The sequence below is a fragment of the Schistocerca nitens genome, chromosome 9, assembly GCF_023898315.1.
Source record: "Schistocerca nitens isolate TAMUIC-IGC-003100 chromosome 9, iqSchNite1.1, whole genome shotgun sequence".
NCBI lineage: Eukaryota > Metazoa > Arthropoda > Insecta > Orthoptera > Acrididae > Schistocerca > Schistocerca nitens.
The window spans coordinates 443301379-443326696 of record NC_064622.1 but is presented as its reverse complement, the minus strand read 5'-3'; the positions used below and the strand labels follow the sequence as shown (position 1 = coordinate 443326696).

General features: G+C 42.6%; 1 protein-coding gene across 2 annotated transcripts in view; it reads right to left on the bottom strand.

The window, feature by feature from the left end:
* LOC126202961 (phosphatidylinositol 4-kinase alpha) overlaps positions 1-25318 on the bottom strand; it is a 203645-nt gene that overhangs the window by 37544 nt on the left and 140783 nt on the right. For both annotated transcript variants that reach the window (XM_049937089.1, XM_049937090.1), the window contains 5 exons: positions 23933-24115; positions 19135-19330; positions 16352-16578; positions 14254-14435; positions 13930-14062 (listed from right to left, as the gene is read on the bottom strand). In XM_049937089.1, the coding sequence (XP_049793046.1) occupies positions 13930-14062; positions 14254-14435; positions 16352-16578; positions 19135-19330; positions 23933-24115 (921 nt within the window). The remainder of the gene's footprint in view (positions 1-13929; positions 14063-14253; positions 14436-16351; positions 16579-19134; positions 19331-23932; positions 24116-25318) is intronic.

Here is a 25318-nt window from a genome sequence, read left to right as displayed (position 1 = left end):
CCTCTATCTCTTTGTTAGTATTTGTTTCACATCTTATATGAGATTTTCCATTAATAATTTAGATTACCTATATGGTCCACATCCTTCATTGTTTTGTCCCTTTGTTAGCTATCACTTACGTCTGTCATCTTAACACTTTCTCTTCTTCAGTGTTTTATATATACATAAATAAATATTTTCGTCACCAACTGTGCTAGTTTCATCTTCCTCCTATTATCTTGTTCCGTTTATAGTCCTCTTCTCTTTTTTATTTATTGATTTATTTATTTATTCAACATTCCATAGTTGTAACGTTCGTTATTCGCTGTTTCCCAGCCAACAATCACTGCCAACAATCTCTTCCACACCTACCAGTATCATCCATTTCTGTCGATTTCTTGTTGCTGGCGATATTTTTGTGCCATTGGCTATCTTTCTCTGCCACAAGAAAATTTTTTTGGGACATTTCTGCGCCACCCGCGATCTTTTTTGCGGCACGCGCGATCTTTTTTGCGGCACGCGCGATCTTTTTTGCGGCACGCGCGATCGCTTTTGTGGCACGCGCGATCGCTTTTGCGGCACCCGCGATCGCTTTTGCGGCACGCGCGATCTTTTTTCGCCACTCGCTATCTCTGTTTTTGAGCAATGTGTGTTCTTTTCCCCTGATCTGGACATACTTGCTTGGTCTGGTCAACTTTTTCCGTATTTTTCTTATTTAGTGGTCTTCCTTTGGTATTGAACATTACCAACACAATTTCTTTCCTTCTCGTGCTTCCCTCCGTGTTTTATTCCTTCTTATGATTACTATTTCAACTTTAGTTATTTAATTTCCCTACCCACCAGTTACCCACTATGTACCCTAATCCTATACCACATTATTTACATTCATTCCGGAAACATGCATTCACTGTAGCCAAACTGCAATCCCACATACTTTTCCTCCGGTCCTGCTTAACCTTTGGAATTACCCCTAAAGGGCTTACCTTAAAAGTTCCCATCTCCGGGTGCAATTCCTCCTTCCACCAGTCTCTCCTGGACTTCCAGAACCTTCAATCCTTAGCCCTTACCCAACTTGTCCTGAATCTCTACACTACTTCATGTAACCACCACTCCCAACAGCTCCTATCTCTCTTCAAAGTCCTCCACCTCTCAAACCCTTGCTTGGAGAACACACTCAGGAACATCATCCTAGAAGCCAGCTGCAAACTTGAGTTCCATGCCACACACCACCTGAAAAAACTATCCACAGTGCTAGTGCAACACCTAAGAAGTGGGGTCCCTCTCCCTATCCCTCACAAACACCAACCACAACAGAACCTTCAACAAACCCCCCTCATAGCCAACAAACCTAGCCTAGCCACCCTACTCAATCTCCCCATCCCAGCACATACCCCACACAGACCAAATCTCAACTATAACCACAGTCAAATGCCACATATCACCAGTCCCAATTCAGTCCTAAACCTCTCATCCAGATCCCTCTCTCCTCCAGAGACATCTGTTCTATCAAAAGGCTTAACCTTTAGCCCCACACCTAAATTCAACCACACTGCCCTGGTTAAAGATCTCCTCTCATTCACCCGGAACCTCAACTGGAAATATCACTTCACTACCCAAACACAGCCCCCAAATACTGGACCCAGTGTTGAACCCAGTCTAGAACAGTTCCGACTGCCTTCTCAAAGGGATCCTCCTCCCCTCCCCCAAAACCATCCCTTGCAGACATTTCAGGAATTCCTCACATCCAGTGTTGCCTCCCAGTCCTTCTTGAAGAACATACCGACAACCCCCAACATCACCCCAGCTGAATCCCGTGCCATTAAGGAGCTGAAAATAGACCGCTCTATTGTCATCCTCCCGGCGGATAAAGGCTCCACAACTGTCGTACTTGACCGTGTGGAGTATGTGGCAGAAGGACTGCGTCAACTCTCTGACACCTCAACCTACAAAACTGTTACCCAGGACCCCATTCCCTCCGTCCAGACTGAGCTGCAAAAAATCCTAAAAATCCAAGGTCCCTCACAAGGCCTCACAACGGCTTCCATAGACTTACTCACTCCACCTGAGCCACGTACCCCTACCTTCTACCTATTACCCAAAATCCACAAAGAGAACCATCCTGGCCGTCCCATTGTAGCAGGTTTCAAAGCCCCAACCGAACGTATCTCAGCTCTGGTAGACCAGCACCTACAACCTATCACCCGCAGACTCCCATCCTACATCAAAGACACAAACCACTTCCTAGAACGCCTCAAATCCATTCCCACTCCTCTCCCACCTGAAACCTTTCTTGTCACCATAGATGCTACATCCCTTTACACAAACATCCCACATACCCATGGTCTCTCTGCCCTTGAGCACTACCTCTCCCAACGCCCACCCAAAGATCTTCCAAAAACATCGTTCCTTATCACACTTACCAACTTCATCCTCACCCATAATTACTTCACTTTTGAGGGCCAGACCTACAAACAAATCAGGGGAACGGCCATGGGAACCAGGATGGCTCCGTCCTATGCCAACCTCTTCATGGGCCGCATGGAGGAGGCTTTCCTGAAGACCCAACAGCTGCTTCCCCTGGCCTGGTATAGGTTTATAGATGACATCTTTGTGGTCTGGACTCATGGTGAAGAAACACTCCTTAATTTCCTCCATAACCTCAACTCCTTTTCGAATCTGAATTTCACCTGGTCCTTCTCCAAAACCCAAGCCACCTTCCTGGATGTTGACCTTCATCTTGTTGAAGCTCACATCCACACCTCTGTCCATATCAAACCCACAAACAAACAACAGTACCTTCACTTTGATAGCTGCCATCCTTTCCACATCAAACGCTCCCTTCCCTACAGCCTAGGTATTCGTGGCAAACGTATCTGCTCCAGTGACGAATCCCTCAACAATTACACCAATAACCTGACCAGTGCTTTCCTCTCCCGCAACTATCCTGCAGACCTTGTCCACAAACAGATTTCCCGAGCAATACACTCCTCCCCGTCCAACAACAACGTTCCTACCCCAAGACCACACAGAAGCATCCCCCTTGTCACCCAATATTATCCTGGCCTCGAAAACATCAACAAATTACTCCGCCAGGGATATGACTTTCTCAAGTCAACCCCTGAAATGAGATCATCCCTTGACAAAATTCTCCCCACACCACCCAGAGTTGCCTTTCGTCGCCCCCCTAACCTCCGTAACATCCTTGTTAAACCCTACAATACTCCCAGACTACCTTCTCTACCCAGCGGTTCCTACCCCTGTAACCGACCCCGCTGCAAAACCTGCCCCATGCATCCCCCCACAACCACCTACTCTAGCCCCGCTACTGGCAAAACATACACAATTCAAGGCAGGGCTACGTGTGAAACTACACATGTCATTTATCAACTGACATGCCTGCACTGCACAGCCTTTTACATCGGCATGACAACAACTAAACTGGCTGAGCGCATGAACGGACACAGACGAACTGTCCGCCTAGGAGATGCCCAATACCCAGTAGCGGAGCATGCCCTCCAGCATAATTCTAGGGACCTAGGAACCTGCTACACCGTACGTGCCATTTGGCTTCTCCCACCCAACACCAGTCCCTCTGAACTGCGGAGATGGGAACTTGCACTCCAACACATCCTTTCATCCCGCCATCCCCCTGGACTGAACTTACGTTAAACAACCTCACTCCCATTCACTCTTCAGTCTTCTCCTCTTTCCCTTTCCTCTTTAGCTATTCACGCATCTTTTCATCCTACATAGTTGTGTTTATCTTTATACTATATATCTCTTTACTTCTGTATGCATCCTCTTTAGTTTGAAGCTGGCACAGTACTTAGAGTAGAATATCTTTGGCTTCCCTCTGACAACCATGCCTCCATCCTTGCTACCCTCCCTATTTTCCTTTCCCTGTTGCTTCATAACCTGGGTTGTGAGTAACTGAATCTCCTTTCCCTTCTTCCCTTTCTTTTCCCTCTCTCCTCCCCGATGAAGGAACATTTGTTCCGAAAGCTAGGATCTTAAAATTTCAGTTCTGTTTTATGTGTATCTATCGGCTGTACTGAGCTGAGGTAAGTACTGGCCAGCCCCTCTATCTCTTTGTTAGTATTTGTTTCACATCTTATATGAGATTTTCCATTAATAATTTAGATTACCTATATGGTCCACATCCTTCATTGTTTTGTCCCTTTGTTAGCTATCACTTACGTCTGTCATCTTAACACTTTCTCTTCTTCAGTGTTTTATATATACATAAATAAATATTTTCGTCACCAACTGTGCTAGTTTCATCTTCCTCCTATTATCTTGTTCCGTTTATAGTCCTCTTCTCTTTTTTATTTATTGATTTATTTATTTATTCAACATTCCATAGTTGTAACGTTCGTTATTCGCTGTTTCCCAGCCAACAATCACTGCCAACAATCTCTTCCACACCTACCAGTATCATCCATTTCTGTCGATTTCTTGTTGCTGGCGATATTTTTGTGCCATTGGCTATCTTTCTCTGCCACAAGAAAATTTTTTTGGGACATTTCTGCGCCACCCGCGATCTTTTTTGCGGCACGCGCGATCTTTTTTGCGGCACGCGCGATCTTTTTTGCGGCACGCGCGATCGCTTTTGTGGCACGCGCGATCGCTTTTGCGGCACCCGCGATCGCTTTTGCGGCACGCGCGATCTTTTTTCGCCACTCGCTATCTCTGTTTTTGAGCAATGTGTGTTCTTTTCCCCTGATCTGGACATACTTGCTTGGTCTGGTCAACTTTTTCCGTATTTTTCTTATTTAGTGGTCTTCCTTTGGTATTGAACATTACCAACACAATTTCTTTCCTTCTCGTGCTTCCCTCCGTGTTTTATTCCTTCTTATGATTACTATTTCAACTTTAGTTATTTAATTTCCCTACCCACCAGTTACCCACTATGTACCCTAATCCTATACCACATTATTTACATTCATTCCGGAAACATGCATTCACTGTAGCCAAACTGCAATCCCACATACTTTTCCTCCGGTCCTGCTTAACCTTTGGAATTACCCCTAAAGGGCTTACCTTAAAAGTTCCCATCTCCGGGTGCAATTCCTCCTTCCACCAGTCTCTCCTGGACTTCCAGAACCTTCAATCCTTAGCCCTTACCCAACTTGTCCTGAATCTCTACACTACTTCATGTAACCACCACTCCCAACAGCTCCTATCTCTCTTCAAAGTCCTCCACCTCTCAAACCCTTGCTTGGAGAACACACTCAGGAACATCATCCTAGAAGCCAGCTGCAAACTTGAGTTCCATGCCACACACCACCTGAAAAAACTATCCACAGTGCTAGTGCAACACCTAAGAAGTGGGGTCCCTCTCCCTATCCCTCACAAACACCAACCACAACAGAACCTTCAACAAACCCCCCTCATAGCCAACAAACCTAGCCTAGCCACCCTACTCAATCTCCCCATCCCAGCACATACCCCACACAGACCAAATCTCAACTATAACCACAGTCAAATGCCACATATCACCAGTCCCAATTCAGTCCTAAACCTCTCATCCAGATCCCTCTCTCCTCCAGAGACATCTGTTCTATCAAAAGGCTTAACCTTTAGCCCCACACCTAAATTCAACCACACTGCCCTGGTTAAAGATCTCCTCTCATTCACCCGGAACCTCAACTGGAAATATCACTTCACTACCCAAACACAGCCCCCAAATACTGGACCCAGTGTTGAACCCAGTCTAGAACAGTTCCGACTGCCTTCTCAAAGGGATCCTCCTCCCCTCCCCCAAAACCATCCCTTGCAGACATTTCAGGAATTCCTCACATCCAGTGTTGCCTCCCAGTCCTTCTTGAAGAACATACCGACAACCCCCAACATCACCCCAGCTGAATCCCGTGCCATTAAGGAGCTGAAAATAGACTGCTCTATTGTCATCCTCCCGGCGGATAAAGGCTCCACAACTGTCGTACTTGACCGTGTGGAGTATGTGGCAGAAGGACTGCGTCAACTCTCTGACACCTCAACCTACAAAACTGTTACCCAGGACCCCATTCCCTCCGTCCAGACTGAGCTGCAAAAAATCCTAAAAATCCAAGGTCCCTCACAAGGCCTCACAACGGCTTCCATAGACTTACTCACTCCACCTGAGCCACGTACCCCTACCTTCTACCTATTACCCAAAATCCACAAAGAGAACCATCCTGGCCGTCCCATTGTAGCAGGTTTCAAAGCCCCAACCGAACGTATCTCAGCTCTGGTAGACCAGCACCTACAACCTATCACCCGCAGACTCCCATCCTACATCAAAGACACAAACCACTTCCTAGAACGCCTCAAATCCATTCCCACTCCTCTCCCACCTGAAACCTTTCTTGTCACCATAGATGCTACATCCCTTTACACAAACATCCCACATACCCATGGTCTCTCTGCCCTTGAGCACTACCTCTCCCAACGCCCACCCAAAGATCTTCCAAAAACATCGTTCCTTATCACACTTACCAACTTCATCCTCACCCATAATTACTTCACTTTTGAGGGCCAGACCTACAAACAAATCAGGGGAACGGCCATGGGAACCAGGATGGCTCCGTCCTATGCCAACCTCTTCATGGGCCGCATGGAGGAGGCTTTCCTGAAGACCCAACAGCTGCTTCCCCTGGCCTGGTATAGGTTTATAGATGACATCTTTGTGGTCTGGACTCATGGTGAAGAAACACTCCTTAATTTCCTCCATAACCTCAACTCCTTTTCGAATCTGAATTTCACCTGGTCCTTCTCCAAAACCCAAGCCACCTTCCTGGATGTTGACCTTCATCTTGTTGAAGCTCACATCCACACCTCTGTCCATATCAAACCCACAAACAAACAACAGTACCTTCACTTTGATAGCTGCCATCCTTTCCACATCAAACGCTCCCTTCCCTACAGCCTAGGTATTCGTGGCAAACGTATCTGCTCCAGTGACGAATCCCTCAACAATTACACCAATAACCTGACCAGTGCTTTCCTCTCCCGCAACTATCCTGCAGACCTTGTCCACAAACAGATTTCCCGAGCAATACACTCCTCCCCGTCCAACAACAACGTTCCTACCCCAAGACCACACAGAAGCATCCCCCTTGTCACCCAATATTATCCTGGCCTCGAAAACATCAACAAATTACTCCGCCAGGGATATGACTTTCTCAAGTCAACCCCTGAAATGAGATCATCCCTTGACAAAATTCTCCCCACACCACCCAGAGTTGCCTTTCGTCGCCCCCCTAACCTCCGTAACATCCTTGTTAAACCCTACAATACTCCCAGACTACCTTCTCTACCCAGCGGTTCCTACCCCTGTAACCGACCCCGCTGCAAAACCTGCCCCATGCATCCCCCCACAACCACCTACTCTAGCCCCGCTACTGGCAAAACATACACAATTCAAGGCAGGGCTACGTGTGAAACTACACATGTCATTTATCAACTGACATGCCTGCACTGCACAGCCTTTTACATCGGCATGACAACAACTAAACTGGCTGAGCGCATGAACGGACACAGACGAACTGTCCGCCTAGGAGATGCCCAATACCCAGTAGCGGAGCATGCCCTCCAGCATAATTCTAGGGACCTAGGAACCTGCTACACCGTACGTGCCATTTGGCTTCTCCCACCCAACACCAGTCCCTCTGAACTGCGGAGATGGGAACTTGCACTCCAACACATCCTTTCATCCCGCCATCCCCCTGGACTGAACTTACGTTAAACAACCTCACTCCCATTCACTCTTCAGTCTTCTCCTCTTTCCCTTTCCTCTTTAGCTATTCACGCATCTTTTCATCCTACATAGTTGTGTTTATCTTTATACTATATATCTCTTTACTTCTGTATGCATCCTCTTTGGTTTGAAGCTGGCACAGTACTTAGAGTAGAATATCTTTGGCTTCCCTCTGACAACCATGCCTCCATCCTTGCTACCCTCCCTATTTTCCTTTCCCTGTTGCTTCATAACCTGGGTTGTGAGTAACTGAATCTCCTTTCCCTTCTTCCCTTTCTTTTCCCTCTCTCCTCCCCGATGAAGGAACATTTGTTCCGAAAGCTAGGATCTTAAAATTTCAGTTCTGTTTTATGTGTATCTATCGGCTGTACTGAGCTGAGGTAAGTACTGGCCAGCCCCTCTATCTCTTTGTTAGTATTTGTTTCACATCTTATATGAGATTTTCCATTAATAATTTAGATTACCTATATGGTCCACATCCTTCATTGTTTTGTCCCTTTGTTAGCTATCACTTACGTCTGTCATCTTAACACTTTCTCTTCTTCAGTGTTTTATATATACATAAATAAATATTTTCGTCACCAACTGTGCTAGTTTCATCTTCCTCCTATTATCTTGTTCCGTTTATAGTCCTCTTCTCTTTTTTATTTATTGATTTATTTATTTATTCAACATTCCATAGTTGTAACGTTCGTTATTCGCTGTTTCCCAGCCAACAATCACTGCCAACAATCTCTTCCACACCTACCAGTATCATCCATTTCTGTCGATTTCTTGTTGCTGGCGATATTTTTGTGCCATTGGCTATCTTTCTCTGCCACAAGAAAATTTTTTTGGGACATTTCTGCGCCACCCGCGATCTTTTTTGCGGCACGCGCGATCTTTTTTGCGGCACGCGCGATCGCTTTTGTGGCACGCGCGATCGCTTTTGCGGCACGCGCGATCGCTTTTGCGGCACCCGCGATCGCTTTTGCGGCACCCGCGATCTTTTTTCGCCACTCGCTATCTCTGTTTTTGAGCAATGTGTGTTCTTTTCCCCTGATCTGGACATACTTGCTTGGTCTGGTCAACTTTTTCCGTATTTTTCTTATTTAGTGGTCTTCCTTTGGTATTGAACATTACCAACACAATTTCTTTCCTTCTCGTGCTTCCCTCCGTGTTTTATTCCTTCTTATGATTACTATTTCAACTTTAGTTATTTAATTTCCCTACCCACCAGTTACCCACTATGTACCCTAATCCTATACCACATTATTTACATTCATTCCGGAAACATGCATTCACTGTAGCCAAACTGCAATCCCACATACTTTTCCTCCGGTCCTGCTTAACCTTTGGAATTACCCCTAAAGGGCTTACCTTAAAAGTTCCCATCTCCGGGTGCAATTCCTCCTTCCACCAGTCTCTCCTGGACTTCCAGAACCTTCAATCCTTAGCCCTTACCCAACTTGTCCTGAATCTCTACACTACTTCATGTAACCACCACTCCCAACAGCTCCTATCTCTCTTCAAAGTCCTCCACCTCTCAAACCCTTGCTTGGAGAACACACTCAGGAACATCATCCTAGAAGCCAGCTGCAAACTTGAGTTCCATGCCACACACCACCTGAAAAAACTATCCACAGTGCTAGTGCAACACCTAAGAAGTGGGGTCCCTCTCCCTATCCCTCACAAACACCAACCACAACAGAACCTTCAACAAACCCCCCTCATAGCCAACAAACCTAGCCTAGCCACCCTACTCAATCTCCCCATCCCAGCACATACCCCACACAGACCAAATCTCAACTATAACCACAGTCAAATGCCACATATCACCAGTCCCAATTCAGTCCTAAACCTCTCATCCAGATCCCTCTCTCCTCCAGAGACATCTGTTCTATCAAAAGGCTTAACCTTTAGCCCCACACCTAAATTCAACCACACTGCCCTGGTTAAAGATCTCCTCTCATTCACCCGGAACCTCAACTGGAAATATCACTTCACTACCCAAACACAGCCCCCAAATACTGGACCCAGTGTTGAACCCAGTCTAGAACAGTTCCGACTGCCTTCTCAAAGGGATCCTCCTCCCCTCCCCCAAAACCATCCCTTGCAGACATTTCAGGAATTCCTCACATCCAGTGTTGCCTCCCAGTCCTTCTTGAAGAACATACCGACAACCCCCAACATCACCCCAGCTGAATCCCGTGCCATTAAGGAGCTGAAAATAGACCGCTCTATTGTCATCCTCCCGGCGGATAAAGGCTCCACAACTGTCGTACTTGACCGTGTGGAGTATGTGGCAGAAGGACTGCGTCAACTCTCTGACACCTCAACCTACAAAACTGTTACCCAGGACCCCATTCCCTCCGTCCAGACTGAGCTGCAAAAAATCCTAAAAATCCAAGGTCCCTCACAAGGCCTCACAACGGCTTCCATAGACTTACTCACTCCACCTGAGCCACGTACCCCTACCTTCTACCTATTACCCAAAATCCACAAAGAGAACCATCCTGGCCGTCCCATTGTAGCAGGTTTCAAAGCCCCAACCGAACGTATCTCAGCTCTGGTAGACCAGCACCTACAACCTATCACCCGCAGACTCCCATCCTACATCAAAGACACAAACCACTTCCTAGAACGCCTCAAATCCATTCCCACTCCTCTCCCACCTGAAACCTTTCTTGTCACCATAGATGCTACATCCCTTTACACAAACATCCCACATACCCATGGTCTCTCTGCCCTTGAGCACTACCTCTCCCAACGCCCACCCAAAGATCTTCCAAAAACATCGTTCCTTATCACACTTACCAACTTCATCCTCACCCATAATTACTTCACTTTTGAGGGCCAGACCTACAAACAAATCAGGGGAACGGCCATGGGAACCAGGATGGCTCCGTCCTATGCCAACCTCTTCATGGGCCGCATGGAGGAGGCTTTCCTGAAGACCCAACAGCTGCTTCCCCTGGCCTGGTATAGGTTTATAGATGACATCTTTGTGGTCTGGACTCATGGTGAAGAAACACTCCTTAATTTCCTCCATAACCTCAACTCCTTTTCGAATCTGAATTTCACCTGGTCCTTCTCCAAAACCCAAGCCACCTTCCTGGATGTTGACCTTCATCTTGTTGAAGCTCACATCCACACCTCTGTCCATATCAAACCCACAAACAAACAACAGTACCTTCACTTTGATAGCTGCCATCCTTTCCACATCAAACGCTCCCTTCCCTACAGCCTAGGTATTCGTGGCAAACGTATCTGCTCCAGTGACGAATCCCTCAACAATTACACCAATAACCTGACCAGTGCTTTCCTCTCCCGCAACTATCCTGCAGACCTTGTCCACAAACAGATTTCCCGAGCAATACACTCCTCCCCGTCCAACAACAACGTTCCTACCCCAAGACCACACAGAAGCATCCCCCTTGTCACCCAATATTATCCTGGCCTCGAAAACATCAACAAATTACTCCGCCAGGGATATGACTTTCTCAAGTCAACCCCTGAAATGAGATCATCCCTTGACAAAATTCTCCCCACACCACCCAGAGTTGCCTTTCGTCGCCCCCCTAACCTCCGTAACATCCTTGTTAAACCCTACAATACTCCCAGACTACCTTCTCTACCCAGCGGTTCCTACCCCTGTAACCGACCCCGCTGCAAAACCTGCCCCATGCATCCCCCCACAACCACCTACTCTAGCCCCGCTACTGGCAAAACATACACAATTCAAGGCAGGGCTACGTGTGAAACTACACATGTCATTTATCAACTGACATGCCTGCACTGCACAGCCTTTTACATCGGCATGACAACAACTAAACTGGCTGAGCGCATGAACGGACACAGACGAACTGTCCGCCTAGGAGATGCCCAATACCCAGTAGCGGAGCATGCCCTCCAGCATAATTCTAGGGACCTAGGAACCTGCTACACCGTACGTGCCATTTGGCTTCTCCCACCCAACACCAGTCCCTCTGAACTGCGGAGATGGGAACTTGCACTCCAACACATCCTTTCATCCCGCCATCCCCCTGGACTGAACTTACGTTAAACAACCTCACTCCCATTCACTCTTCAGTCTTCTCCTCTTTCCCTTTCCTCTTTAGCTATTCACGCATCTTTTCATCCTACATAGTTGTGTTTATCTTTATACTATATATCTCTTTACTTCTGTATGCATCCTCTTTGGTTTGAAGCTGGCACAGTACTTAGAGTAGAATATCTTTGGCTTCCCTCTGACAACCATGCCTCCATCCTTGCTACCCTCCCTATTTTCCTTTCCCTGTTGCTTCATAACCTGGGTTGTGAGTAACTGAATCTCCTTTCCCTTCTTCCCTTTCTTTTCCCTCTCTCCTCCCCGATGAAGGAACATTTGTTCCGAAAGCTAGGATCTTAAAATTTCAGTTCTGTTTTATGTGTATCTATCGGCTGTACTGAGCTGAGGTAAGTACTGGCCAGCCCCTCTATCTCTTTGTTAGTATTTGTTTCACATCTTATATGAGATTTTCCATTAATAATTAAGGTGTGATAAATGTCCCACAAGTTACCCACTTATTTTATTATCCTTGCCACCAGCACAAAGCACTTCACAACACTGTGGGGTTTCTATAAATGTTATACTATGCTAATGATGGATGCAGTTAAACCAAGCTCCAAATTCTCCATAACATACAACATTCCAGCAGTACATGTAATAATTATTGCTGAAACTGCAAAGAGCTTGTGGTTTTAGAGAAGCAGTAGCACTGACCATCCTACCATCTATAGAACTCCAGGTTGGCCAACTTGTACTTAGTGAAGAATGGTCAAGCTTCCTCAGACACTTGAAATTTGACAGGACACATCCAGCACGTGTAGCTTAGTGGAAACTACAAATGTGGGAAGCATAACCAAGCACAACCCTCATCTCCTCCAGGGGGAGGGGGAGTGGGCAATAATGACACATTAGTCTATAGTATAGAGATGCTCAATGGCATACAAATAAAATTATGGCTACAGTGCAATTTTCCTCTTCATAATATTGTTACAAATAAAATTCTTGCTAATTCAGAAATTGAGTATGAATTATTCGGGGATACAGAGCCCTGATGAGCAGATACTTGGTCATTCAATCTAAAGTTCAAATAGTGGTTCTCAGAAAATGATCATATGATGATGATGGTGACTATTGGGCTTGTCAGGGGGTTGAAAAGTTACACAGATTAGAATTTTTTTCTGATTTACTGTTTAACATTGTGCTGTATGGGCTACAGTTAACACCTATTAAGGTGACATAATGTTTTGCATGGAGTGCAAATGATTTTCCACATGCTGAAAGAGCAGTGATAAATTTCAGGACTAAAGGGAATGAGTCTAGTCTGGACTACTGCATGTCATGACAGCAGTGTTAAACACTACTCTATGACCGCTTTGGTGCCAGTCTATACTGATATGATACTCCAATTCTGCAACCCAGAATGATGCTGGAATTTGTACATATGGTCTTCTCCTGAACTGCAGCTGTACCACATGCTTACCTCAAGTTACAGTACAATTTTCTTTCTTGAGTAAAGGACAGTTCATCATCCAAAAAACTGAAAATAAGAAAAAATTATGAATTCTTTGGTGTAACTCTACTGTGCTGTGTTATTGAAATTGTTTTTCTGGTGGTTTTAGACAGCCCACTAAGTACATTGCATCCTTTCTGAAAAGCTGTGATACCTAAATTTTTGATGAATATAGTCATACTGTCAAGCCAGTACAGAAATAAACAAACTTACTAAGTAATGTTTGTATGAATTACCCCTATCGACCTATATAAATTTTCGAAACTTCCTGGCAGATTAAAACAGTGTGCCGGACTGAGACTCAAACTCAGGACCTTTGCCTTTCGCGGGCAAGTGCTCTACCACTTGCCCGCGAAAGGCAAAGGTCCTGAGTTGAGTCTCGGTCCGGCACACAGTTTTAATCTGCCAGGAAGTTTCATATCAGCGCACACTCTGCTGCAGAGTGAAAATCTCATTCTATACAAACTTTCCTTTGGCCCCAAAACAAGATAATATGTTGCACACATCTGTACAAACAGATACAATATTAAATTATTAATAGAAACACAAGCAGCAACAGTCTTCAAACATTAAACAAATAACCAAGATGCATACAAAGGAAATATTTGGTGGTTTGCTGTTAGAAAGAAAGAAAAATAAGCTACTAAAACAGTGAATAATTTGCTAACATACCTCACTGGCATCATTAAGCAATGCATCTGTTGTAACAAGATAGTTGAGAGCATGTGGGATGTGAGACACAACTGTAGGATTCCCACGTACTTGGTTGGACACCTCACGAATTATGCTCTCTGAGTTTTTCAACCTAAAATACATCAAACTTGAATCTTTATTTGAAACATGTGGATTGGAGCTATAATAGGAAGTGTCTCAACTTAGATTCAGAAAAAGTATTTCTCTATCTTTAATTAATTAACATACAATAACAGTAATAGTAATAGTTGCAGAACACAATGGTCTCTCATAATCTTGTAAGACCAGTGAAAGTTTACAAACCTGAGAGGAAGAAAGACTGCCAGTATGGGGCTTATATCCCATGCTAACCGAGCATTGTCCCTCCATGTACGTTCTGTCATTGTCTTTGAGCGCCAGGCAGCTATTGTGTCTTCTCCTTGCACTTGTCTCTCTTGGCGGCCCATTGGATTGTACCATATCAATAAGAATTCTATTTCTACAGCCTGCACAAAAAGACAGAACACTACAAGTATAGTGCACTTGATCTCACATAATATGTGAGGTGTTTCTACAGAATTATGGTCATTTAACAGTATGTCCTGAAATGTTTAATGAATTTCAGTCACTAATAATTATCAAGAAGTATGTTATAGGTAACAAAAGAAAACAATTACATGTAATACGTGTAACAATGATTAATAGATCAAAGGATCTTTCAAATTACAAACACCATCCCCCAACACTATCTGCATAGTGGAATAACAAATAAAATCAACAGAAGGGTATGCATGCATGCTTGCATCAATTACTAAGATGACATTTACAGATGTTTCATATTTTTCTTGATAATATTCTGTCTCATCAGCCGCATAGAAAAACATTAAAGTTGTAAATTGAGGGCACAGATTGATTGATTGACTGACCGACTGACCCACTGATTGAGGGGGAGTAGGGGGGTGTTTATGGGACTAAACGGTGAGCTCATCAGACCCGTGATTACAAAGTTACACATGGAAGAGAGAGGGTCAGCTAAAAGTGGATGGATCCAGTCAGAAAAGACAAACTATAAAATAAGGAAGTTAAAACACACACAGCAGACGGTATAAAAGGGTAGCCCAAATCGAAAAGCTGGGAAAACGAGGGATAAAAGAGCAGTCTTTGCAAGGGGGAGTGGTCATGTGTCCCAGACCAAGGGCACAGACTTTTATCAGGCTATGCTATCAGGTTGCATTGTGTGTGTGTGTGTGTGTGTGTGTGTGTGTGAGAGAGAGAGAGAGAGAGAGAGAGAGAGAGAGAGAGAGAGAGAGAGGGAGGGAAGGAGGGAGGGGGAGGAGAGGGAGGGAGGGGGGGGGGGGAGAGAGAGAGAGAGAGAGAGAGAGAGAGAGAGAGAGAGAGAGAGAGAGAGAGCGCACATGCATGCACAAATATACTTTATGGGGCTATCTTCTGTTCAACACTTCCTCTATATGAAGCATATTAGGTAAGTGGATCGATAAAAAGAATCTATTCACCAAGCAGTGGTAGAAGCACATACACATAAAGAAAGGTTTTACTTAAGCAAGCTTTTGCAGCCAGTAGCTCCTCCTCCTGGCAGAAGGGTTGAAGCGGAAGGAAGAGGGGTGAAGGAAAAGACTGGAAAGGTTTAGGAAAAGGGATAGAGTTTGGAAAAGTCACCCAGAGCCATGAGTCAGGGGAGACTTAGCAGATGGGATGAGGACTGTTTCCTTCTCATCCCCTTGATGAACAACTTTTTTTTACCCATGCAATTATAATACATCATCAAAAAATGTTTGTTTCTATATGAAAAGCTATCAACATCTCTCACACTACAGTTTGAAATTTTAAATCGGTTTCCTCAGCTGTTCAAAAATTTGACACTAACATAACTGAAACTTCCTGGCAGATTAAAACTGTGTGCCGGACCGAGACTCGAACTCGGGACCTTTGCCTTTTGCGGGCAAGTGCTCTGCTGGCAGAAGTAAAGCTGTGAGGACGGGGCATGAGTTATGCTTGGGTAGCTCAGTTGGTAGAGCACTTGCCCACAAAAGGCAAAGGTCCCGAGTTCGAGTCTCGGTCCGGCACACAGTTTTAATCTGCCAGGAAGTTTCATATCAGCACACAGTCCGCTGTAGAGTGAAAATTTCATTCTACTAACATAGCTGTTCATGTGGTAAATATTAACCTGCACGTAATTCTCTTTTTATAAGTAAACAACTAATGTAAAGTAATGACATGGCATGTAATACACATAACAATGATTAATATAAAAAAGGATCCTCCAAACTACAAATACTATACTTTTTGACTACTGATTATATGTTTTTTCTTCTCTTTCAGTAACATGCACAAACTGTTGGGGTATCAAGGAGCAATCTGTTATATTCATAATATTACAAGCTGAATGAGCTGTTTCACCCACCAGAAGCTCAAGTATTAGATTTCTCTTTTTAATGTAGTTCTTCACAAAGACATCAGCATTGGGTACTCTCTTACTACGTGCAGATCTCTTTGATAATGTGTTGGTGCTAGAGGACAGAGGCACTGTGTTGATCCAGCCAGTAGCTTGGCGTGTGAAGTCTCCAGATGTTGACCTCATATCACTACTCATGGAATGAAAGGTCGATGATGGGGCAAAGAGATCAAAATCTGAAAAACATAAAATTCAATAAAAAGGCGCTTACAGCCAACAGGACACAATGTATTACAAGGACAGAGAGATTTTTCATTACAAGGTTATCACATTAATACTACACATAAGTTTTACGTTCACATATAGATTCTAATATCTAGTCTTGAAACAGAATTTTGTATCATGATAAATTTAAAATAGTAGTCATATGAAACAATAACTGACGCACTCACTAGACACATGAGGTTCTACATCTACAACTACAAGGTGAGAAAACAATCAGAAATTCACTGCTCTCAAACATTTTCTGACACTAACATCTTCCTTTTCATCAGATGCTCACATTTAGAAGACACAAATTTTCCATTTGGGCTAAGCCATACATGATTGAAAACCCTATAATAATACCAATCTTCACTATTTTCTCACTTTCCTTTACATTGAGAATATTATGAAAAGGACAGACTGTTACTCACAATACAGCGAAGATGAGGAGTCGCAGATATGCACAGAAAAAGGACTGTCAAATATCTAAGCTTTTGGTCAAAAAGGCCCTCATCAAACTAAATGCACCCTCCCCCCCCCTCTTCCACACACACACACACACACACACACACACACACACACACACACAGACAAACGAAAACACAACTCGCATCTTCCACACACACACACACACACACACACACAAACGAAAACACAACTCACACACTATGATCACAGTCTCTGGGTGCCGAGGCCTGGCCTCCAGCAGCCAGAGACGGTGGTCGTACTCATGGTCGAGTGTGTGTGTGTGTGTGTGTGTGTGTGTGTGTGTGTGTGTGTGTGTGTGTGTGTGTGTGTGTGTGCACACGCGCGCGCGTGCATGTGCAGTCTAATTCTGATGAAGGATGAAGCTTACATGTTTGACTGCCTTTTTGTTGTGTGTATCTGCAACTCAAAATCCCTGTTACATGGTGAATAGAAATCTAGCCTTTGCATAATACTGTCACTATTCCATCATGGATTTTCCATTGTTCTGTTTATGTTGATACTTCCTTCACCTTCAATAGATAAAGCAGCAGGAAATTTAGGACACAGAGTGTTTTATGCCTTGTAATCTCTTTTGATCCTCTGGCTACAACTGTGTACATTAATTTCTACTGTGTCTTACTGCAGCAGAAGTACTTTTTCCCTATGGAAATCAGAGGTACATATTTGTAAATGTTTGGCCTTTTCATCACATGCAAGCGCTGCCACTTGTTGGGTATCAATATAAAAATATCTGCAAGTTAATGTAGCAATACGCAGCAGCATGTGACATTGCATACTAGCTTGTGATCAGCAGAATATACAGATGTCGTTGGTTCACTATATTCCACCACATAATTTAATGTTGTTATTGTTATTTTACATGGAAATTATTGAATGATCATTCTACTATTTATTAGAATAGAGAATATTTTGTTATTAGTAATTTTAGTTAAAAAGTATGTTTTGAAAATGGGTACATATTTCTGTTTAAATCTTGCATCTAAAATCATTAAAAAATCACTTAAGAGCATTACCAAATAAATACAAACTTTCCTTCCTCCAGAAATAATGCATGTCTGAAAGGGTGAAGAAGAACTGACAAAAATCTGTGCAAAATGAAAACATGAAAGAGAAAGGAAAAAAAGTTTTTTATTTAATCTCCCAAAACAGTAAAAACCAGCACCACACCATAACATAACTCTCTCTCTCTCTCTCTCTCTCTCTCTCTCTCTCTCTCTCTCTCTCACACACACACACACACACACACAGAGGGGAGAGAGAGAGAGAGAGAGAGAGAGAGAGAGAGAGAGAGAGAGAGGGGGGGGGGGGTGGAATAAGAAATGATGACAGTATGGGTCCAGTAATTTCTGAAAATACTGTTACTCTATAAGTCAAATTGAAGAACCCAAAATACATAGGATATTTTCATGCTTGCTTTCACTTTCCTGATGATGGGGCCTGTGGAAGAAAGATGAGGAAAGACAGGTGAATGAATGGAAAGATGTCATTAAGATTCAGAACAAACTTTATGAGGAAAGACAGGTGAATGAATGGAAAGATGTCATTAAGATTCAGAACAAACTTTAATCACCTGCAATATTTAGGTAAGACCCAGTTGAAACCAAACCGACACACATATTTACATACATAGTTTTTTCATGAAAAATAAGCAAATGAAACACTAATAATATGTCATAATGACTCAAAGAATGATGTACAACACAGTGAACAATGTCTTCAGAAGTACAAAGGTAAATGTGCAGCAGGATGACAGAATAGGCAAACAAATTAGGCTTACATACAAATTATCGACAACTGCTGGTGTAGTGAGAAATACTTTCAATAAAAGTATTACTGTTTTGTAGGTGTAAGTTTATGCAAATCAACAGGAAGATTAATCTTTCCTATATGCAACTAGTGCAGAAGGAAAATGAGCACAAAATATTGAAGTTACAACAAAAGTTTGAAGTGGTGTTGGGAGTCTCCATCTGTGAACTGCATGCATCAGTTCAAAATGAAAGAAAGATAGCCCTTAACATCTAATCAATAATATAACTTACCACCTATTACAGATGTTTTGAGATATTTTTTGTCAGAATGCATAGCTTGCCAGAAGCGTACAAGCACCAGAATGTCCTCTCGGAGTTCGTTCTCATTCTGTGTTGGGCAGTGTGGAGGAGGACTGCAGAAGTAGTCCAGGCAAGAAGCATAGACACGTTCACGCAAAACATTGCGAGCCAAGGATCGTGGCAATACCTGTTGAATTTACAACAGCTTCTTAGTCTGACAATGGGAAAAATGCTTTATCTATTAATCAATTGAAATTCAAACAACATCCTCAGTAATCCCAAGCAATGTGTCAAAATAAACCTTGTCACTTTGTTTGCCAAAACTGCACAATTCAATACAAAAGTATAGTCATGATCAATTTTCCCAAATCTGCCAAGGCAGTCTGTTAGGCAGCGTTACAAATTGTTTTCTGCTCTGAATCTGCAGGCAATTCTGTGTCCTTGCAATACCTAACGAATTTAATACGCTCCCTTCTGATTCATAAAGCAGTATCATGACAGATGCATCAAAATAAAATTGCTACTCAAGTTCTCAGTGCTAGCAAGAAATGACACAGTGACAGGCTCCACAACAGCATCATATTTTGGAAATAATATTGTGGAATTTTTTCAGTACATGACTTTTAACAAAGTGATTTCAAGGCTAACTATCTCTATGGAGGTACTGATGTACTGAACACTTCCTCTGACAACATGAATCATATCAATGCAAACATTAGTTTACTGCTGGAGTATAGAAGCACAGCACACTTCTCTTTTTGCATGTTTCAGTGTGATAAAGACTACACTGTTGTTTTGGTATACCTGGCTTGTGTAAGCCCAAGACCTGCACCTACATTGTTGCACGGCATGAACATCCTATCACCTAGCACAGAATAAAAGCATTTTTGATACTGGTGTACACAGAAAGCACAATTCCCGTATGCAAAATTTATAACACAAGCTAATGAATCCAGACACATTGTTCTGGAAGAAGACAAATGAATCCAGTAAAATTAAGTCTGTCCTAAATGCCAAAAACACACAAAAGCATGTGGGCAGCAATAACAAAATGAGATCTGCTGAATGTTTCCTGGTTTTTTGGGTACCCACAATGATCAAAATTATGTTAAGGGACAAAATGTCTAATCTTCCACCCAAAAATACTTGTATTTAATGACTGGGGCCTCAAAAATGTGTTTAACAAGTTTTAATATTTGTCATGGATATTCTTTAAACACAAAGTGAAACACGGCACTGTCACTGGAACAGCAGCAGAGAGAGTGAAATTCATCAGCAATGCTGGTGCTGGCATAGTTCTTGTTTCAGTTCTGCCACTCACTCAGCTATGGTCTCTAAATGATGATTCTACAGGCCAATTTGATTTACTGTAGCAACAACCTACTTACACAATGATGTCCATGATAAACATTATGGGTGCAGAACTATTTCCTGACAATTATGTTGGTTACTGTCTTCAAATACATGCTGGAAACCATTTTTTGACAGGTCCTTCAAAATCGCCTCTGCAGCCTTCACCACTGCTTCTGATGATTGATAATTCCTCCCACGAAGGTGTTTCTTCATGTTAGGGAATAGAAAAAAGTCACATGGGGCCAAATCCGGACTATAGGGAAGGTGAGGGATGCAGTTCATGTTGATTTTTGCAAGATATTCAGCAACAACACTGGCAATATGTTGCCACACATTATCGTGGTGCAGCATCCAGCCTGCTTCATGGAAATGTGGTCTTTTGAGCCTGATATGGATTTGCAATGTTTTCAGGACATCACTGTAGTATTGTCCAGCTACTGGTCTGTGTGCAGGTACAACATGCTGATAAATCATTCCATGAATATCAAAGAATGAGATGACCATAACTTTCCCAGCAGAAGCAACCACTTTTGCTTTTTTGGGGGTTGGTGATGAAGGATATTCCCACACTGAGCTTTGGTGTTTGCTCTCAGGATCAAAATGATGTAGCCAATTTTCATCAGCAGTGATTACATTTGAAAGAAACTCAGTCTCTTCCTCTAACATCAACTTTAACTGCATGCAGACCTGCATGCGAATGTCCTTTCGTTCGGGAATCAACAGTCTCAGAACCCATCGCGCACAAACACGTGTTATGTGTAATTTTTCTGTCACCAACATGTGGGTGGCACCCAATGAAATGTTCAGATATCAGAAAGTGATCTTAAAGTAGTTCGTTGATCCTCTCTCATAATGACAGCAGCAATGCTGATGTTTTCTTCCGGGAATCAACAGTCTCAGAACCCATCGCGCACAAACACGTGTTATGTGTAATTTTTCTGTCACCAACATGTGGGTGGCACCCAATGAAATGTTCAGATATCAGAAAGTGATCTTAAAGTAGTTCGTTGATCCTCTCTCATAATGACAGCAGCAATGCTGATGTTTTCTTCCGTAAGAGCAATAACTGGAGCACCGGGTCCACCTTCCTTTGAAATTGATTATCTCCCGTCTTCAAACACTTTAAACCAACTTCGAGCTGTACTGTAGGAGGAACAGACTCTCCATATGTCTCCTGTAGCATTGTATAGGCCTCAGCTGAAGATTTGTTGAGACAAAAGCAGAATTTCAAAGCCACATATTGTTCCTTGGGTGTTAGCTCCATAGCAGTGGTAGGCGATACTGAACATGTCTGACCTTGCCTGCCTCTCATAGGGGGGAACTGGGAGTCGCAACAATGAAGCTACTACGTCGTGTTTGTTGCACATTAAGCTAACAGAATATAATAAGATTAAATTTTAGCATGAGAAATTATGACCACAAAAAAATTATGATCATTCTTTATTGAACAGCCCTCATATAACAGAGTTGCTTATGCAGACTCTGAGGTTCCAACATGCGTGGATAAATGATTAGCTATGATAAACAGAATGGTGTAATACATGCTGGAGCTTGTAAACTCCACAGCCATTAATGATTGTTGGTGAATAACAGAACCAGTGAGCAATAATAATTTTGGTCAATATTTACCACTGGTTGCATTACTCACCAACAAAAGTAAAATACTTCATCGAAGACTTTCTTCATGGCAAGAATTCCCATCAAGTTTGTCAAATGCCTGCAATCAATGTAATGTCATTATTCGATTATAATAGAGGGAAACATTCCACGTAGGAAAAATGTATCTAAAAACAAAGATGATGTGACTTACCAAATGAAAGTGCTGGCAGGTCGACAGACACACAAACAAACACAAACATACACACAAAATTCAAGCTTTCGCAACAAACTGTTATCTTTAAATATGTCTGCTTGTGTCTGTATATGTATGGATGGATATGTGTGTGTGTGTGTGTGTGTGTGTGTGTGTGTGTGTGTGTGTGTGTGTGTGTGTGTGTGCGCGAGTGTATACCCGTCCTTTTTTCCCCCTAAGGTAAGTCTTTCCGCTCCCGGGATTGGAATGACTCCTTACCCTCTCCCTTAAAACCCACATCCTTTCGTCTTTCCCTCTCCTTCCCTCTTTCCTGATGAGGCAACAGTTTGTTGCGAAAGCTTGAATAATGTCATTATTCCCTTGATATGATTAAAGACACATCTGAGCGTGAAAATGTAAAAAATCCCTATACCAAACAATCACTGGAAAAAGTGACATGTGGTGACAAGTTAGTCTTTTTCTTGTATTGATGAAACAATTTAGGAGATGTGTTAGGAGAACAAAAAACAGTGAACACAGTACTAGGGACAAACTGAACTTTTCTGACTGCTATGACTCTTTGACATACCTGACACACTCTAGTTAGAGCTTCAAAGGAACTTCCTGCACCTCTGTATGGACAGCTTTATAGTCCTAAACCAACCATGCTGCCAGTCTGCCTGAGTGACATTCCAAACCTGTTGTTTATAGTCCGGGAAAGTGTTTTTGGGTGACAGGTTACCAACATTTAGTTTCAGGGTAGCTCTTGATCTCAAAATTGTGGCACTTGTCAATGTTATTCAAGCTTTGCTGCCTCATGCGCATTAATAGTATGGCCAGCCACCCACTGGAAACATATTTTCTTAATATAAATGTGTTATATGAGAGTTGGCAGTGAATGAAAGGCCAAAATAGTCTTTAATCGCCTCACATGTTATTTAAATGTCAAATTACAATGAAGAATGATGGTATGGATTTTTCTTTGCTGTATACTCTTCTTCAATGATCTGGCTCAGAATTAATGAGGTACAATGAAATTCACTGAGTGTGGGTTCATTTCTGATTTATGATGAATGCTGAGAACTGGTCTCCTCCTAAGCTAAGATGACAAGTCATATAAAATTCCACAACTGAGTAAAGATATGCATCAGATTTCACTGTCTGGTATGCAGACTGAGTAGTATACCAGTTGCAGTGAAATGGATTCACTGAGCATTGATGTCTTGTTGGAAAGTGAGGAGGAAGCAGCTGCCACAACAAACCTGTATGTGGGCTACTGTGCTGCAACCACTACTGTGTGCCCAAAAAGTAAAGATATAATTAACACAAAGGAACATCAGTACAGACATGTAAACATATATGATTGGGGGGAAAAAAAAGAAGAAGAAGAAGAAGAAGGATTCGTGTAATAGGCTAACCAAATTAAAATTTACAAACAACCAAGCTCTATCATGTTTTCTTGTAGGGCTACTGTTACAGCAGATTGGATAGGGAAGTTTCTGAGAGCAGTGTTCTAATGAAAAAAATATTTGATGTGAACTATGCAAAAAAATAGATGCTACAATTTCAGATCCATAGCAATCAGGAAATTAAAAATTCTGTCTATATTAGAGTACAGTTCCCTTATATTATGTCAATACTTACATCTCCTTGTAGCAATGACAGCCCACATGCCAGAAGCCAGAATCTAGCTCCTGCTGAAACAACATGTCGTGTCTGACGATCCACACCAACTGTTGTTGGTAACGACCGATGTAACAGCATAGCCAGCATTTCCACAACTTCCTGGTTGCAATATTTAGCTGTTTCCACCACCTCTGACAGGAACTGTACAAATGTAAAGAATGTGTTACAAACAAAACTCTAGAACCTATCTTATGGGAACTTTTTCTGAAAATGAGAATTTTTAAGTTAGGTTTACAGGACTGCACAATATGAAACAATTGTGACAGTCTACACAGTTTCAGTACACAGATTCCCAAGTAGACACCAAATTCTGGAGAAAGGGATAGCTAAACATTGCAATTCAGGTTCTCAGCTCTTTCGAAGGTTGCTGATTATTTTTTTAATGCCCACATATCAATCCTGAGAGGACTGAAGGTTGAACTGATGTAGTAGTTACACCACAGCAAATTTCTTGGGTGTAAGCACAGAGAGGCATCAAAATGATATTGAATTCCAGTGGTCCATTCAGAAACCAGGACAAATGTTTTGGATCTCCACTGACAACTATTGCAGTGTCCAAGCAATGAGAAAATCAATGTTGTTGTTGTTAGCATATAAATCACAGTCATTAGCACTCTTAAACAAAGTAAAATTATATACCACCACAGATAAATGAGATAGATATTTTATCTCTAAGGATACTAGAATAACAACATAAATGTAACAGCATTTCTAAAAACCAGGTAATACAGTCAATAATTGTAAGAAAATCTCAGTCATGAGAAATGTTTTGACACATTAAAGTCAGAAATTAAAAACAGTGAAAATAATTTAGCAATAATTCATCTAGTATTTGAGAATGAGAGCACTTCCAACAAAAGTGTAATTTCAAAGCTTTAAGCAAGTTCTTCCCACTGACCACCCACCCCTAAATATACAAAATAATGAAAGGAAGAGAGTTTACGAAATTTTCCGTTCATGCTGTAAAACTGCAGCATCAGGCACGACATTTTAATTTATTACTACTTTACTACTAACTCTATTCACAACATGTTTTGCAGGTGGTATCCACATATATCACTGATGTACCTGCAAAATTATATCATTGTACAACACATAGTTCAGACAATATGTCATTTTACAGATGAAAATTTGATTCTTTAAAGAATCAGGTGTGTGTGTGTGTGTGTGTGTGTGTGTGTGTGTGTGTGTGTGGTGGGGGGTTACTGGTCTTTCTAATTAGGCATGCCAACATCTACATCTCAAAAGTACCGCACACTGGACAGTATCACCTGCAGAAGGAATCAACATATCAATTTGGCCAACATATTGGAGTGAATTCATCTAAAATAAGTGATGGGAAGG